The 20,070-nt window shown below is 35.3% G+C and overlaps 1 protein-coding gene across 2 annotated transcripts in view; it reads right to left on the bottom strand.

Moving 5' to 3' along the window:
- Positions 1-748: 748 nt before the first annotated feature.
- Positions 749-20,070, bottom strand: part of LOC122406467 (SET and MYND domain-containing protein 4-like) — a 1,392,500-nt gene continuing 1,373,178 nt past the window's right edge. For both annotated transcript variants that reach the window (XM_043411934.1, XM_043411935.1), the window contains one exon: positions 749-1,132. In XM_043411934.1, the coding sequence (XP_043267869.1) occupies positions 817-1,132 (316 nt within the window). In that variant the 3' untranslated portion in view covers positions 749-816. The remainder of the gene's footprint in view (positions 1,133-20,070) is intronic.

Genomic DNA, 20,070 nt, shown 5'->3' with positions numbered 1-20,070 from the left:
GCTACTACATCGTTTACAATCAACTAGGTGGACTTTCGTTGTCATGATCTTTACGAAACTTGTGATTTCTGGTTATGCAAATTCGGATTCTAGCCAGTCGCTTCGTCTCTTTCGGATCGCACATTTAATCAGTTCGATATTGTTATTCTCTCCACTTCAAACTCTATTCACGTGCTTTGAACAAATAATTCTTCCACGAGTGCTTAAATTTTCGCCCGAAGTGTTTGCGGATAAACTGTTGTTTACTTTACAATTCTTACAATTAGTTCGGCAATTTACTATTCAATTTCACACAAATATCGGGACACATCGTCGTATTCGGTTCTCTTCATTGGCTTGTCCCCATTTTGATTCAAATATCATCAGAGATTTGTCATTTTTACTGTAAAATAAACGATTGTGATATTTTCTTTATGGAAACTTACAATTAAGACTACAATTAAGATTCTGCAAATTCACTCTTTCAGAATCAAGTTCATCTCTCCTATTCCTACAACCAGAAACTTTTCAAAATTAAATACATGGAGATAATACAAAATATCAGCCTTTTCCGACAGAATCTCGTTAGGAGTGACCAATCAAAGCAGTCTAAACGGAAAAAAAATATCATCATGTTTGAGAAATGCCGTACTTCTGAACATCTACCCATAATATCTTTGGTATTTGAAATTCAAGGGGTTCCTTTGACAATTTCAAAATATCATAGATTTTTTCAAAAAAACGCAATAAAAAACGAGATTCGCAAACGTATCATATTTGTCGTGTAATTGGTTTCACATGAAAAAAAAAGAAAAATGAATAGAGAAATTTGACTAATTATTGTAAGGGTCTCCAGGTGTTACCAGAATCTGCCATACACGCAGCAAATGCTATTTCAGCAAGATGGGTTCCTCGATGCGGGGGAACTGCAATTCGATGGAATTTTTCGAGAGCGGTAACAAAAATCTCAATTGCTTCTTGGGTTTTTTCCTCTTCCATGAAATTTAATCCTCGTGTGTATTCCTTTTCACATTCGCTCAGAGTTTTCATTGGTTCTTGAAGATTTTTTGTGTCTTGACAACTTGGACATTCCATCATATATCCTGGTTTACGTGGGATTGCAAGTAATCCATCGCAGCCATTAGTCGGACATCTGAAAGATTATTACAAACATTAAGGAGCTTAAAAAAAATGAATTTTTTTTCGCTCTTACTTCCTCAAATTTCAGTATTTCGATGAGAAATATATCGTGTCAAAAAATTAGCCCTCTAAATAATTTCTTAGAGGTCACTAATCTCACTTAAATTTCCCATTTAATTGTAATAGGGAAATTTTCCTTTTCGGCAAAAGTAAAAATACTCGTAAGCGACTCAATATTTACGCGAATTATGCATAGTACCTTGAAGCTGTTTTAACTTAAGCTTAGAATGTGTTGCGATTGATGCAGAAAATTTTATATTTACTTGGGGGTAGACTTATTTCAATCAAAAAATGAAAAACAACATGGATAAATAAGGCAAAAAAATTCCACGATGATAGAAAAGATTCATAAACTTCACGAAAAATGATTTACCCCTAGGGAAAAAAAGGTTGAGACAAGTACATTGATGGTCCCTTGTTTGCTGATAATTCCATCCATAAAAAAAATGATCCCATAAAAAAACAACTATAAAAAAATTATAACAATTGAGAAAAAAATTTACAAATCAGGAAAAAACATTATCACGAAAAGTCTAAAAAAAAATCCATAATAAATTTATGAAACCAACTCAAAATTGTTTCAACACAATTGAGAAAAAAATGTACAAATCAAGAACAAACATTATATCAAGAGACTCGGCAGAGTCTCGGGACAAGTACATTGACAGCCCTGTCGTCTACTGGCCCGAGGCTCTCGCCGAGACTATATTATCTCTGAATAAAACGATTCGCGGTGGTGGGGGTAAAATCGACATGTCATTTTCTTGAATTGCGAAGCTCAGGAGTTATGTCGCAATTTGAAAATTGAACTTTCACCTAATTAAGAAATTCTCTTTCGATTGCGCCCAAAATCAGCATGATCGGTGGCGTAATTGCTAAGAAAAAACTTTGCACGGGCTCAAGATTATGCAAAAGTTACCAACACATTCAAGAACTTATGCGTCTGTATTTATAAACACCATCAAAGACACTTTGATGCTCTCGAGTTTCTGATTCGTTGGATCTGACGACATCCATTTTTAAACGTTGTGATTGGTTGTTGAAATTAGTTGTTGATGATTGGAAATCTGACGTCAACTTCAGAACGTAGCACACGGCGCAGCACAGCTGGTAACAGCAGTCATAAATTCGACCGATATACATATATATATGTACAAACCATGTGTCAGTTTTTGATCGTATGAACAGAGTTTCGACATTACGAAGTGCGTGCGGGATCAATAAAAAAATAATTTTCATCATCTAAAGAAGTGCATATTACTATTTATTTTGTTATTTGTGATATATTAAACCGGTATCAAAGCGGCCGCGTAAATATAGTCTGTGATGTGTGTGTGAAAAAGAATATAAAAAATGCGCGATGCATGTATGTCAAAGAAACTTTTCAAGATTTCATTATTTCGTTCGATTGGAAATAAGTGTTAACTGAAATAATGCTTCAATTAAACCAGAGTACGAGAAATATTGTCCAGTGCGAATATATTGTCAGTGGCGTGGTTATATATCATGTGTACATAGGTTATATATACGAATAAATAGAACAAAAATACACGCAACTGTTAGAATGATATTAGAAACTTTAATTGAATAAATGTTTTCTAATTTATTTCTTGTGTCGTCATTATTTTTAAACATCCCCATATTTTGCTTGATATTCAGTTTGGCTCTGCCCCCTCCGATCCTTGTTTTCACCCGCTCAGTTTGCAGCGGATCGATTCATATTATTAATCCGTTCCCTAATATGTGTTCTATGATTTTCTACTCCTTCATGATGATTGTGGTAACATGATTCGAGAGGTTTCTAACCATGATCTTGAATTGCACATTTTGTAAATCAGATTTTAAAAAAAAAATCTGGTCTTGGTATAGTGTGTAGTTATTCTTTTCCCATTAGGTCTGTCGAGTGATAAATTTGGAAACTTTTCCAGAAAGCCTTTGGTTGCTTTGTTGTGCCCGTACATCGCACTCATTAAAACAAACTAAGCACTCTCAGCGCAAACGCAGCAATGATGAAATATCGATGCTCCCGAACGAGCGCATCGACCCTCGATGTCAACATCGAAACTTCCAGAAGGAAATCTAGGTTATATTCGCACGAGAAGGAGAAAACCCCCAAAACTATAAAATTATCGACTAACCCAAAATTCGACAGTCTTTGACGAGAATTGTAACGATTGGTCTCGAGGCAATAAAACCTCGAATTTGTAACTTCTTAAATAAACTTATTGTTAACTTGTTGTAAAAGTATCGAGTTGGAGTTCAGCTCTTTTGGCCTAAATCCCTTAAATACTCGTCCTTGATAACTCGTCCCTTCGCGACGGTCTTCGCGGACACAACATTGGTGGCAGCGGTGGGATAGCCACTACTCGAGAAACCCGACACGTCTACGATAGTCAAACGGAAGGAACTCAAATTGCTGAGGAGGACCGATAATTCTAGAAAAGTCGATATATCGAACGGACGTTCAAGCACCGATCATCGCATCCAAGGCAGACCGATCTACGTCAAGATTCAACCCAAAATACGACTGGAGCTGGAGCGGAAGAAATTCAACACGACAACGAATCTGAACATTATGCTAGCGATCATCTTACTGTAAGTGACGGAACATTATTAAATAACATTGTAATCCGCCAAAGCCAGATCGTATATAAAAATTTATATGTCAGACGACGAGTACGCTGACTGTCTCAAATTACCGGGCGTAAGCACTATTTCGCGTTCGCTCAATTCATTTTTCGACGATAAACTAGACTACAATCGCGAAAGAAAAAACGAAATCACCTCGCAAAGCAGAAGGCGACGAAGTAGCGCCCAATCTTTAAATCGATCTCCGACATCGGAAGACGATTATTTAGACGCGGAAAATACGCCGGAAAATTCGGTAGTAGAAACAACAGATCCTTTAGTATCAACAATGGTCGAAACAGTAAATTTAGACACAACGGGAGATAATCAGAATTCCGGAAATCCCGGAAATAGTCGAAATAATAATCCCGGAAACCCTGGATATAATGGCGAAAATAATAGAGGAAATAGTTCTCAAAATTCCTCTCCAAATCACTCGCGAACTAACAGACTTCGAGGCTCAATGTCTCTTAAAGAAGCGCGTAGTTTAATTCCTCGATTCGACGGTTCAAAACCGGAAGAAGCGCGAGAACTTGTAGACTCTTTCGCTCATGTCAATAAACATATTTTAGAAGAGGACCAAGAGATTCTCCTAGAATCAGTGTTAACTACTAAATTAACTGGTAAAGCTCGAGCAGAAGTACGATATAAAAATATTCCAGATTTTGAAACGTTTAAATCCGTTATGCTAGAAATATTCTGCGGTACGAGAACCGTAGGAGCCCTTCAAACAGAGCTGTATTCTTGTCGACAGAAATTTAACGAATCAGTAAAAGAATTCGGAAGAAGAATAGAAGACACAATGATGGAATTAATTGATGCAAGCATAAAAAAGCACTCGACAATGATCGAACAAATGGCGGTAGAAAAGCACATACGCGAAGTAGCCCTTTCGAGTTTCACTCAAGGTCTCAAACGTGAATATCAAACAATTATTAAAGCTAGGGCATATCCAACCCTCAACGAAGCTATCACAGCCGCGATCGACGAAGAAAAGATACAACAGGGAACTCGAAGAGAACCGGGAAATAATACGATCATTTGCAATAGGTGTAACAAAAAAGGTCATCTCGCACGCGACTGTAGAAGCTCAGGAAATAGAAATGAGAATCATGGTAACGGAAATAACAGTTTACCGACACCGAGTCGAAGCATAAATTCTTTATTTTGTAATTATTGCAAAAAACCAGGTCACGTATATGACGATTGTTGGAATAGAAAAAATAGAAATGGTAACCAAGGAAATAATAGTAATAATGGAAATCAAGAAAATCGTGGAAATCAAGGAAACAGAAGCAGAAATAGAGGTTATCAAGATAATAGACAACAGAATAACGGTCAAAATAACAGTCAAGAAAACAATCAAGATAATAACCAAAATTCGAATCAATCGAACAACGGGAATGCGGAAGAAAAGAAAACAATAGGGTCGCTGAACCTCAGTCTCCTCGCGCGAACGGCTGAGCGAAAAAATGCGCACGTTAGCTGTGTAGAGGCTAAGCGAGCTGCCGGCTCGAATGCACATGTCGTGAAACCCAAAACAAAATTCGTAATTAATTCGATCGGTTCCTGGGGAATGGCTAGCGACTTTTATATCACATCACCGCACGCAATAGATTCAGCTCTCCTCTTGAAAGTTGACACGGGAGCTCAATGTTGCATAATAAAAAGAAATGCTCTAAGAAAAAATACAGAAATAATCAATGAAACAGTCGAATTGACAGGCGTCGGAGGAAAACCCTTCAATGCCCTATGTAAAGTAATCCTCGAAATCGAAACACCCGCCGTCAAAATTCTTCATGAATTTTTCGTCGTCGATAACGACGTTCCAATCAAAACAGACGGAATATTGGGACTCGATTTTATTAAAAAACACAAGGTCGACATTCTAGGTGGCCGCATAATCAAAATGTATGGTCACGTCGAGCCTTTGGTGAACGGTTCGGAGAAACTACAACCCTAGGAAAAAAAGGTTGGGACAAGTACATTGATGGTCCCTCGTTTGTTGATAATTCCATCCATGAAAAAAACTTTAAAACAAAATTTTTATAAAAAATGGGCAAAAAAATTATTTTATAAAAAAAATACAGAACAATTCGAAAAAAATTTCACAAATCTTGAAAAAGCATTATCTTTAAAAAAAACTAAACTTTATCTCTTTTTTAAAGTATTAAAAGAATCAAATAACAAGTAAAAAATAAAAACCGAAAAATCGCGCTTGAAATCATTTTGGAAACCGATGCCTCATTCTTCTGATTTGATTCGAAGGGCTAAATCAACTAAAAAAAATTCCATCTAATTTACGTGCAGCATTAAAATTTATTATATCAATTCGAGGCCAAGTATTTTCTAATAAATTGAAAAAAGTTACCATTTGAGTTACGTGCAGCACTAAAATTTATGATATCAATCGAAGGACAAGTAATTTATGAGTAACTCCAAATTTCAACATTATGGAACTGTTTTAAGAAGCTTTTAAATCCAAAAAAATCACATGCAAGCTAGTCATTTCTTACTCTATGATGGCAGAGACAATCGATTTTTTTCAGACTTTCAGGAGCTACTGATATTATTCACAATATTCGACGTCGATTGGATCGATAGAAATTATGTTTAAATATGAGTTAAAAGTACTTGTCCGGCCCATCACTTTCCATTAAACTTATTATATTTAAATAAAAATCAGGGCTTTTTTAGAACTGTTGGAGCACAAATACTCATGCAGAGGGAATTTAGAGAGTTATCTTCAAGTAATTTTCTCTTAATTGCACTAATTTAATAAGAATGGAAACAAATTGTCCTGTAATATACAAAAGATGTTATTGTGCATCGATAAATAAAAAACATTTTGCACATTAAATATGTTGAAGCTTCCAAAATAACTCCCCAGTTTGTATTGCTATGACGGCAGTGTTTACTTCTCACTTCTTCCAGCGAACGAATTTCATTCGGCATAACTAACCTAAATCGCATTTCAATAAATTTTTAACCGGATTCTCCCGTACAGTTTCGTTTTTTTATGATTGATTTTTATTTAATTTAAATGAAAAGTGATGGGCCGGACAAGTACTTTTAACTCATATTTAAACATAATTTCTATCGATCCAATCGACGTCGAATATTGTGAATAATATCAGTAGCTCCTGAAAGTCTGAAAAAAATCGATTGTCTCTGCCATCATAGAGTAAGAAATGACTAGCTTGCATGTGATTTTTTTGGATTTAAAAGCTTCTTAAAACAGTTCCATAATGTTGAAATTTGGAGTTACTCATAAATTACTTGTCCTTCGATTGATATCATAAATTTTAGTGCTGCACGTAACTCAAATGGTAACTTTTTTCAATTTATTAGAAAATACTTGGCCTCGAATTGATATAATAAATTTTAATGCTGCACGTAAATTAGATGGAATTTTTTTTAGTTGATTTAGCCCTTCGAATCAAATCAGAAGAATGAGGCATCGGTTTCCAAAATGATTTCAAGCGCGATTTTTCGGTTTTTATTTTTTACTTGTTATTTGATTCTTTTAACACTTTAAAAAAGAGATAAAGTTTAGTTTTTTTTAAAGATAATGCTTTTTCAAGATTTGTGAAATTTTTTTCGAATTGTTCTGTATTTTTTTTATAAAATAATTTTTTGCCCATTTTTTATAAAAATTTTGTTTTAAAGTTTTTTTCATGGATGGAATTATCAACAAACGAGGGACCATCAATGTACTTGTCCCAACCTTTTTTTCCTAGGGGAAGTTTATGGTTTGATATCACGTCTTTTTTCTCAAAAGTTCCTTATTTATGTTCAGTTGACTATAGGATATTAGTTTAAATTTCTATGAATTATTTATGATTTTCGTCTTATAACGTTGGTTTTCACGAAAAAAGACCTATTTTTCGTCAAAATTGTACTGGACATATTTCGTCACAGGTCTGTCCTCGGACTTCGGCGATTTTTTCCCTTGTACTCTAATATGTTTTGTCAATTAGGAACCCAAGAGCACGGCCGCAAGCGGGTTGAAGGCCGGGATATGATTTTCGGCTTATAGCGTAGGTTTCCACGAAAAAAGACCTATTTTTGGTAAAAATTGAACTGAAAATATTTCGTCACAGGTCTCTCCTTGGACTTTGGCGATTTTTTTCCTTGTACTCTATTATGTTTTGTCAATTAGGAACCAAAGAGCAGGGTGAAAAGCAGATTGTAGGTCGTGATATGATTTTCGGCTTATAACGTTGGTTTCCACGAAAAAGATCTAAATTTCGTCAAATTTGAACTGGAAATATTTCGATAGAGGTTTGTTCTTGGACTTTGGTGATTTTTCTCCTTGTCTTCTAATGTGTTTTGTCCATTGGAAACTCAAGAGCATGTAGTAATGCGTGTTGCGGGCTAAGATATGATTTCCGGCTTATAACGTTAGTGAAAAGAAAGGAAAAGAGAAAAGATAGATCAAATTCAAGACACAACGAATACAACAGAATTGGCCATTTTTAAATGTCGTTTTGGCATTCTGAATCTCGACATTTTCGTGTCATCCAAAACATGCCCCCGATGAAATATATTTCCAAAGTTTGCAAGTGGCCGCGAAGATCCAATTATCTACAGTTTGATAGTTGCAGAAAAAAGGCACCCGGAAACATTTATTATGTCAGAATTCAAAGAAGTAAAAAAAATTGAGCGTACTTGATTCAACAGAGCAACGGAATTCAAAGACATTTAAGGTACCTGCATTGCTTGTGGAGGAAAACAATTTCATTTCAGGATAATTTAGAAATAAATTAGGAAATTCAGAAATTTAGCATAGAATTTAGAAAAAGGAAAATTAAGATAATTAGTAAAGCTGAAAACTTTTGTGATGAATTTTTGAAATTACATGTTACGGTTGGAGTAAAAAATTTAAATGATTGGCACACATGCTGCGACACAAAAATATCAAAGTTTGAAGGTATTCGCTCCATACTGCAGTAATACAAACTTCAATACTATTTGAAAGGAAACACTTTAAAACTTGCTGAACAAAGTTCCATTACATATTACCATAATCAAAGATAGGGGGTGATACTTAGCACATATACTTATCCACAGAAATTTCCAAATTCGCAAGTATCGGCTGCAATTCAATGTATCTGCGCAATGAGTTTGGAAGACAGCAGTTTCAAATCCATCCATAAATGAGCAACTGAAGACTTTTGTAATGAATTTTTCACTTCATATTTATGTTACGGTGGGAGTCAAAAAATAAAATGAATGGCACAGAATATAAATTTTATAGTTTGCAGATTTTTGCTGTATTTCAATGATCCAAATCTATAGTATTAGAGTGGAAAGTTGTTAGAAGTCATGATGTTACATTAAAATCACATAGCGCACATAACATTCAGAAATTCTGTAGGTTTCCATGATGTTGGCAGGTATTATACTTAGTCGCATCGAAAACTGAGCAACTGTACAATTATCGTAATGAATGTTTTCACCAATAATTCCACATTTGCAGTTTGCAGAATAGGAATACTCAACATACACGTCATTTCATAAGTATTGTTGTCAATATTTGTGTTTGCCTACCGCATTCCGACGATTCAAATTTTCATATTATCAGCAAAAAAAGCATCCCAAGACTTTTTGGAACAAGTTTCAAAATTTATTACTCTACAGACCAGGTGGAAAAAGAATAACTACACTTATATCAAGACCAGAAACTGTTTTGAGAATCTGTTGTACAAAATGTGCGATTGATGATCATAATTGGAAACCTTTTGAATCACGTTACCACAATCAGCATGAAGAAATAGTAGAAAATCATAGGACACATATTAGGCAACCAATTAATAATATGCATCGATCCGCTGCAAACCGATGGAGTCAAAACAAGGATCGGAAAGAGCAGAGCCATAGTTAAAAAGAAAAAAGACAGCGCAATTGAAAGAGAACAGAAATCAAAATTGTTTCATGTATCTGTGCATTAGTTTCTGAAGACAGTAATTTCAGATCTATTCAGAAATAAGTAGGTGAAGACTTTAGTAATGAATATCTTCGTTAATATATTCCAGTCGGAACCAAAAAGCTAAAAGATTGGCATACCTGCTATTTCACAGAAATATCAAAGTTCATAGGTACTTGCTACGTATCAGTTATACAGACTTTGGTGCTATAGGGAAAAACACTTCAAAATTACCTGAACCACATTTTTGAAACGTATTATGACACATTCAAGAAAACAGTGACAGATACGATGCATGTTGAAGCAAGCAAAATGCTGTAATTTTGTATGTCTCCATGGTTATCCGCAGACAAAATATTTGATCACATCCAAAAATGATCAGGTGTAGACTTACAGACATGAATTTTTCAACCCACAAGGTTAGAGGTGTTCATTGCATTTCGAAGATACAAATTTTGATAACATGAAAATTAAGCACCCAATGACTTATTGAAATAAATTTCCAAATTTATCATGTAACAACTCAAATGAATATATCTATACATTATTACATGGCTCAAAGATTTTTCAAAACTTGTGTGTATGAACAAGCAATTATGAAGGCTTTTTGTTATCAATATTTCAAATTATGTTGTTGAAATCAATATAAAGAAATAGAAATACGAATATCTCTCGTATTGTCTGGAGAACAAATAGAAATTGGTATGACAATACACTGTAAGCTAAGCAGGTGGAAAAAGGGACCGGTGAACACAGCCAAACTAAATGAAAGAAATTATGACAACAATACATTGAATTACTTGACCAAAGTTTTTTTTAATTTATTTGAATTCGTTTACACACAACCATCCACCTCTTTCTTTAATGTAATTACACAACATAGAATTTCTGTTTGGAAAGAACGTTTTAGAGGTTATAATGAACGAACTTTTTTTTTCTCATTGTTATTATTATTATTATTATTCAACACTAATTAGCCACGTCATTAATAATATCGATTCCTTCCACTTTTCAATAACCACTTTTATTTTTCTACACTCTGCACGCTACAGCACTCCGGCGGTCATAACCTCAAACGTCAACATGACGCGAAATCTCGCAAATTTGCTATCTATGTATATATTACGATATCGAAGTAGAACAGATAATTCTTAATTTTCACGACACATTATTCACGTTTTCACTTCTCAATATTTTACTCACTCTCAGTACACTGTATGAGATCAATTAATCCACTTTTGAGGTTTTATTTATTATAGATATTACTGTCGTGAATTGGGCTCGAAACTTATTGAAACTTCTTTTATGAAAAAAATAAAATTGATTATATCCACTGCTATTTCCAATAATGTTTTATTTATTTAAACGAAATTTGCAAATCTTGCACCGTTGATCCACGGGGCTGCGATCGCAATCACTTTATAATAACATAACAGACGATAACAGACGGTATACAAGAAAACATTGAGGACTATCAGAAACTTTCTCATCGGCGATTGGTCGAGACGGATAGATTCTCACCGGTGATTGGTTATGATGGGCATCAAGAAGCCCTTGTATGTATCGGTCTGAACCCATATACGGATACGTCAGCTGCGTAAATGTGTTGGTACTTTTTGCATAATCTTGAGCCCGTGCAAAGTTTTTTCTCGGCAAATACGCCACCGAGAATGCTGATTTTGGGCTCGTTCGACAGAGAACTTCTTAATTAGCTTAAAGTTCAATTTTCAAAGCCGTACATAACTCATGAGCTTCGCTATTAAAGAAAATCACATGCCAATTTTACCCCCACCACCGCGAATCGTTTTATTCAGAGAAAGTATAGTCTCGGCGAGAGCCTCGGGCCAGCAGACGACAGGGCTGTCAATGTACTTGTCCCGAGACTCTACCGAGTCTCTTGATCCCGTTCTGAGAGTATTCACTACGTGAAAGCAAAAAAACTGGCAATCGGATGCGTAGCAGCCAGAGAAATTGAAAAAGGAATAAAAATAGGACAAGGGACGGTTCACGAAAAAAGTATGATTTTCCCCATCTCTTTTCTAAACACGTTAGACCAGGAAGTGTCGATCGAAAGACCGACGGTCGAAATCGAAGAAATAGGAAGCGTCCAAGAACAAAATCAAACGAAAACAGGCGAAACGGCGAGCGGTCCAGCCAAGGAAGAAATCTACGTCACCAACGCCGAAGAAAAAGGTAACAGAGTAAGTCGAATAATGATGCAAATTGGTGAACATTCGCACCTCAACAAAGAGGAAGAAAAATTTCTACAAGAATTTTGCCAGGAATTCGGAGATGTATTCCACCTGGAAGGAGAATCTTTAGGAAATACGAGCTTAGTAGAACATCGCATCTACACGAAAAAGGACACCGTACCAGTCAATATTCGACCGTACCGACTGCCCGAGAATCACAAACTAGAAGTGATGACTCAGACGCAGGAAATGCTTAAAGCCGGAATAATTAGGCCAAGCAGAAGTCCGTGGAACGCGCCATTACTGGTCGTTCCTAAAAAAGCAGACGCTCAAGGTAACGTCAAGAAGAGAGTCGTAGTTGACTTCAGAAAATTGAACGAGGTCACCGAGGGAGATTCTTACCCTCTGCCCAATATCACAGAGATCTTGGATCAATTGGGAAAAGCAAAGTACTTCACCACACTTGATCTTGCCTCTGGATTTCATCAAATTTCGATGGCGGAAGAAGACAAACAAAAAACTGCCTTTTCAACTCCGTTGGGCCACTACGAATACAATCGAATGCCTTTCGGATTAAAAAACGCACCACCGACTTTCCAAAGATTGATGGATGCTGTTTTAGCAGGTCTTCAAGGTCTCAAATGTTACGTTTACCTGGACGATATCGTAATACACGGATCAAGTTTCAAGGAACACAACGAACGACTACGAGATGTCTTCAAACGGTTGAGAGAAGCTCAATTAAAAGTGCAACCGAAGAAATGCCAATTTCTGAGAAAGGAAACGCAATATTTGGGTCACATCATCACAGAAGTGGGAGTGAAACCCGATCCGGAGAAAATCAAGGCTGTAAAAAATTTTCCTTCACCAAAAAATGTTAAAGAAGTCCAATCATTCCTGGGACTCGCAGGATACTACAGGAAATTTATTCAAGATTTTTCAAAACTCGCAAAACCATTAACAGAGCTGATAAAAAAGGACAGAAAATTCGAGTGGAACGAGCATACGCAGGCAGCGTTCGAGACGTTAAAAGAAACACTCAGCACCGCACCAATACTTCAATATCCCGACTTCACGAAGCCGTTCGTCGTCACCACCGACGCATCGGACAAGGCAATCGGAGCTATCTTATCACAGGGAAAAGTAGGGGAAGATCTACCAATTTGTTATGCGAGCAGAACGCTAAACAAAGCGGAAAGAAACTACTCAGCAACGGAAAAGGAAATGCTGGCAATAGTTTGGGCTGTACATCAGTTTCGCCCGTACATTTATGGAACGAAATTCACTATCGTTACCGATCATCAACCCCTCACCTGGTTATTCAACGTAAAAGATCCAGGCTCCAGACTAATGCGGTGGAGAATAAAATTAGAAGAATACACATACAAAATTGAATATAAAGAAGGCAAAAAGAACACTAATGCTGACGCACTGAGCCGCATATACGCAATCACGCGCAGTCAAAACAAAAACACAGATCAGCTGCAAAAAGAAGGAAGAGGAAGGCCGCGAAAAATCAGAGCCGACGCGACTCCATCTTCTTCAACAACACCAGCCTCCTCGGACAATCGGTCCAGCCCTAATCATAATGGCCGACTTGATAATCAGCCGAGTGTGGCTGAAGATAAAAATGAGACGCATATAGTGGACAGCGACGAAGGAGATAGCGAGAGTGAAACCGAACACCTCGACTCCGACGCGACGGACCTGTCAGAGAAAGACAGAAAAACAATACTACGAGAGTATCACGACACGCCTCTCGGAGGACACCCCGGAGTAAAAAGAATGACTCAACGAATTCAAGAAAAGTATCGTTGGCCGGGAATGAAAAAGGAAATAAAAGAATACGTAGCGAAATGCGACAAATGTCAAAAGAATAAAGTAACGAAGCTAAATCGAGCACCGATGATTATCACCGACACTCCAGAAAGAGCATTTGAAAAATGCGCGGTCGATATAGTAGGACCTCTACCCGAAACCGACCGGAGAAATAAATATATTCTAACAGCACAATGTTTATTAACAAAATTTTCCGAAGCAATTCCATTGGAAAATCAGGAGGCACAAGAAGTAGCAAGGGCATTGACCACTCGGATCATTTGCCAACATGGACCTCCTCAAACCATTCTTTCCGATCAAGGAACGAATTTTCTGAGCGACGTTTTTAAGGAAACGTGCAAATTATTACGCATCAAGAAAATTCAAACAACCGCATATCATCCGCAATCAAACGGAGCATTGGAAAGATCCCATCGCACTCTGGCAGAATATTTAAAACATTTCGTTCAAGAGGATCAAAGGGATTGGGATTTATGGCTACCATACGCCATGTATACGTACAATACAACACCTCACTCATCTACAGGATTCACCCCGTATGAATTGAGGTGTGGTCAAAAACCTGTTTTACCGACTGCACTCAAAGAGCCGCCGAGAACCACATACTCGTACGACGACTATGCAGCCGAACTTCGAGAACGACTCCGGGCGACTTGGCAAGTCGCGAGAGAAAAATTAATGGAAAAAAAGGAGAAAATAGCGGAAAAACAATGGGAAACAGCAAAAAACACCGAATACCGCGTTGGCGATAAAGTACTGCTGCTCGACCCAACAGTTCGTCGAGGCAGATCAGCAAAATTAACACCAAAATGGACAGGACCGTTTGAAATCAAAAGTAAAGATTCACCGGTAAACTACAGCATCGGCAAGGGACGCAAAACTGTTCGAGTTCACGTAGAGCGGATCAAGCCCTACGTTACCCTTTAGCCGATCGCAGTGAGCCTTGCCGGTATTACAGCAAATAAACAAAACAGAATGTACAAAAACGATAGAAGAACAAATATATAAAATTGAAATATGAAGACAGAAATTAAATATACAAAAAAATACGAAAATAAATACAAAAATAATAAACAGAACGAAACGAATAATACGGAACGTGTATAATAACACGAAATAAATAAATAAATTATAATCCGAACGAAAAAATTAATAATAATAATTATTATTTAAAAATATTGAAAGTCAACAAAGTCTATCCACTAACAACAAAAATTAATGAAAAACAATTCCAATTTATAGTAACCACTTCCAAAATAATAATTGTGGATAATTACAAAAGAACGTATTTAATAATGACTGAAGAAGATTTAAACAATGCGAAAAAAGTTCACAACATCTATTATTACAAACCTAAGCAATCACTGCAAACAATAAGCGATAATACATCATGCAAAATAGCGATTTATTTAGGAAATAATCCCGAAAAATTGTCACGTAATCAATGAATTGTAAAAATCGGAAAAAACATTAATAATCGCACTAGAAAAGAAGGTAGATGGCTATTCGTAGCCCCAAAACCCGAAAATATTAGAATCGATTGTAAAAATAAGTCTACGACACACGAAATAATCCACAATACAGGATTACTGGCTTTGGACGGAAAATGTTCCGCCACATCAATTAATTTTCATTTGTTTTCTTTAAATGAACTGCGACAAAATGAATTTATAACATATGTACCATTATATAACTTAACGAACGCAATCGGAATGGTAAACGCTAATCCTTATCACATAATTGGAAATTACTCTCTAAGTGCCATTAGCATGACTCTGATCATCATAATAATTATCATTTTAACAATTTTTAAAGCTAAACATTGTCAAAGAGTTCGATTAATACAACAAACTAATGATATCGAACTAGCCCCGACTTTCGTGGCAAGACCAAAAAACATAGAAGAACTTGCATCTAGACCGACTGATGATAAAATTTACATAACTAAGGCACGCCCAAAAAACAAAAATAATGCCACACAAAACGCTTCATTATAACCTAAACATAATCCTACTAAAAGTGGAAAAAGAAAAAAAAAAAAGGAAAAACATATTTAAGCGTCACACAAATTTGTTTATTTTAATTCCGTGCGAAAAATAGCCGAAATAAATTTCGTCTCCCAAAGGGGGGAGGGATGTTGTGCCCGTACATCGCACTCATTAAAACAAACTAAGCACTCTCAGCGCAAACGCAGCAATGATGAAATATCGATGCTCCCGAACGAGCGCATCGACCCTCGATGTCAACATCGAAACTTCCAGAAGGAAATCTAGGTTATATTCGCACGAGAAGGGGAAAACCCCCAAATCTATAAAATTATCGACTAACCCAAAATTCGACAGTCTTTGACGAGAATTGTAACGATTGGTCTCGAGGCAATAAAACCTCGAATTTGTAACTTCTTAAATAAACTTATTGTTAACTTGTTGTAAAAGTATCGAGTTGGAGTTCAGCTCTTTTGGCCTAAATCCCTTAAATACTCGTCCTTGATAACTCGTCCCTTCGCGACTTTCCGTTTAAATTGTTTATCCAAATAAAAATCAGGGCTTGTCTAGAACTGATGGTTCACAAGTCACAAGTATTCATGCAGAGGGAATTGAGAGAATTATCTTCACGTAATTTTTACTTAGTTGCACTAATTTAATAAAACCCATAAAAAAAACTTTAAACAAAATTTTTTTTTAATTGCAAAAAAAATTATTTCATAAAAAAAAATACAGAACAATTCGAAAAAAAATTTACAAATCTTGAAAAAACGTTATATTAAAATAAAAACTAATCTGCATCTATTTTTTAAAGTGTCAAAAGAATCAAATAACAAGTAAAAAATAATAAACCGAAAAATCGCCCTTGAAATTATTTTGGAAACCGATGCCTCATTCTTCTTATTTGATTCGAACAGCTAAATCAATTGAAAAAAATTCCATCTAATTTACGTGCAACATTAAAATTTATTATATCAATTCGAGGCCAAGTATTTTCTAATGAATTGAAAAAAGTTACCATTTGAATTACGTGCAGTACTAAAATTTATGATATCAATCGGTGGACAAGTATTTTATTAGTAACTCCAAATTTTGACATTATTGAATTGTTCTAAGAAGCTTTCAAATCCAAAAGAATCACATGCAAGCTAGCCATTTCTTACTCTATGGTGGCAGAGACTTATAAGAAAATCGATTCTTCTCAGACTTTAAGGATCCTCTGGTATTATTCACAAAATTCGACGTCGATTGAATCGATACAAATTATGTTTAAATATGTGTTAAAAGTACTTGTCCGGCCCATCACTATTCATTCAATAAAGAATCAATCATAAAAAAACGAAATGGCACGGCAGAATCTCGGTAAAAGTTTGTTGAAATGCGATTCATTATTAATTTAATGTTCTTAATAACCGTATAGGTTAGTTCTTATTCCGAATGGAACTCGTTCGCTGGAACAATAAGTGGGAAGTAAAAATTACCGTCATCGAATGTAAACTGCAGAGTTATTTTGGAAGCTTGAACATATACATTATGTACAATTTTTTTCATTTATCGATGCACAATAATATCCCTTCTATATTGCGGAATAATTTGTTTCCGTTTTTTATTAAATTAGTGCAATTAAGTAAAAATTACTTGAAGATAATTCTCTCAATTCCCCCTGCATGAATACTTGTGATCCATCAGTTCTAGACAAGCCCTGACTTTTATTTGGATACACAATTTAAACGGAAAGTGATGGGCCGGACAAGTACTTTTAACACATATTTAAACATAATTTGTATCGATTCAATCGACGTCGAATTTTGTGAATAATACCAGAGGATCCTGAAAGTCTGAGAAGAATCGATTTTCTTATAAGTCTCTGCCACCATAGAGTAAGAAATGGCTAGCTTGCATGTGATTCTTTTGGATTTGAAAGCTTCTTAGAACAATTCAATAATGTCAAAATTTGGAGTTACTAATAAAATACTTGTCCACCGATTGATATCATAAATTTTAGTACTGCACGTAATTCAAATGGTAACTTTTTTCAATTCATTAGAAAATACTTGGCCTCGAATTGATATAATAAATTTTAATGTTGCACGTAAATTAGATGGAATTTTTTTCAATTGATTTAGCTGTTCGAATCAAATAAGAAGAATGAGGCATCGGTTTCTAAAATGATTTCAAGGGCGATTTTTCGGTTTATTATTTTTTACTTGTTATTTGATTCTTTTGACACTTTAAAAAATAGATGCAGATTAGTTTTTTTTTTAATATAACGTTTTTTCAAGATTTGTAAATTTTTTTTCGAATGGTTCTGTATTTTTTTTTATGAAATAATTTTTTTTGCAATTAAAAAAAAATTTTGTTTAAAGTTTTTTTTATGGGTGGAATTATCAGCAAACGAGGGACCATCAATCTACTTGTCCCAAGCTTTTTTTTCCCTAGGGGAAGTTTATGGTTTGATATCACGTCTTTTTTCTCAAAAGATCCTTATTTATGTTCAGATGACTATAAGATTTTAGTTTAAATTTCTATGAATTGTTTATAATTTTCGACGTATAACGTTGGTTTTCACGAAAAAAGACCTATTTTTCGTCGAAATTGTACTGGAAATATTTCGATAGAGGTTTATTCTTGGACTTCGGTGATTTTTCTCCTTGTCTTCTAATATGTTTCGTCCATTGGGAACTCAAGAGCATGGAGCAATGCGTGTTGCGGGCCGAGATATGATTTTCGGCTGATAACGTTAGGAAAAAGAAAGGAAAAGAGGAGAGATAGATCAAATTCAAGACACAACAAATCCAACAGAATTGGCCCTTTTCAAATGTTGCTTTTGCATTCTGAATCTAGACATTTTCGTGTCATTCAAAACGTATCTCCGATGAAATATATTTCCAAAGTTTGCAAGTGGCCGCTGAGATCCAATTTTCTACAGTTTGATAGTTGTTGAAAAAAGGCACCCGGAAACATTTATTATGTTAGAACTCAATGAAGCAAAAAAAACTGAGCGTACTTAATTCAACAGAGCAACAAAATTCAAAGACGTTTAAGGTATCTGCATTGGTTTTGGAGAAAAACAATTTCAGGAGAATTCAGGAATGAATTTAAAAGTTTAAAAACTCAGAATAAAATAGAAAACGGAAAATTTAGGAATTTAGAAAAGCTGAAGACGTTTTTGATGAATTTTTGAGATAACATGTTACGGTTGGAGTAGAAAATTTAAATGATTGGCACACATGCTGCGACACAAAAATATGAAAGTTTGGAGGTATTTGCTTCATACCGCAGTAATACAAACTTGAATAGTATTTAAAAAGAAATACTTTAAAACTTGCTAAACCAAGTTCTATTACTCATTCTCATAATCAAAGATAGGGGGTGATACTTAACACACATATTTATGCACAGAAATTTCAGAGTTCGCAGGTATCTGCTGCGATTCAATGTATCTGCGCAATAAATTTTGAAGACAGCAATTTAAAATCTATCCATAAATGAGCAACTGAAGACTTCTGTGATGAGTTTTTTACTTCATATATATGTTACAGTTAGTATTAAAAAGTAAAATGAGTGGCACAGTATATCAATTTTATAATTCGCAGATTTTTGCTGTATTTCAATAATCCAAATCTATAGTATTATAGAGAAAAGTTGGCAAAAGTCATGATGTTACGTTGAAATGACATAGCAAACATTGTATTCGGAAATTCTGTATGTTCCCATGGATGCTAGCAGGCATTGTATTTGATCGCATCCAATACTGAGCAACTGTAGACTTAGCGTAATGAATCTTTTCACTAATAATTCCACATTTGTAGTTTGCAAAGTGGGAATACTCAACATACATGTCATTTCATAAGTATTGTTGTCAAAATTCGTGTTTGCCTACTGCATTCCGACGATTCAAATTTTCATATGATCAGCAAACAAAGCATCCAAAGACTTTTTGGAATAAGTTTCAAAATTTGTTACTCGACAGACCAGGTGGAAAAAGAATAACTACGCTTATATCAAGACCAGAAACTGTTTTGAGAAACTGATGTACAAAATATGCGATCGATCATCATAATCGGAAACCTCTTGATTCACGTTACCACAATCAGCATGAAGAAATAGTAGAAAATCATAGGACACATATTAGGCATCCAATTAATAATATGTATCGATCCGCTGCAAACCAATGAAGTGAAAACAAGGATCGGAGAGGGCAGAGCCAAACTGAATATGAAGCAAAATATGGGAAACATGAGAAATAAATTAGAAAACATTTATTCAATTAAAGTTTACAACATCATTCTAACAGTTCTGTGTGTTTTTGTTGTAT

Source organism: Venturia canescens, chromosome 2 (genome assembly GCF_019457755.1).
Source record: "Venturia canescens isolate UGA chromosome 2, ASM1945775v1, whole genome shotgun sequence".
Taxonomy (NCBI): Eukaryota; Metazoa; Arthropoda; class Insecta; order Hymenoptera; family Ichneumonidae; genus Venturia; species Venturia canescens.
Note: the sequence above shows the minus strand (reverse complement) of the source record. Positions and strands in the feature narration are given on the sequence as shown.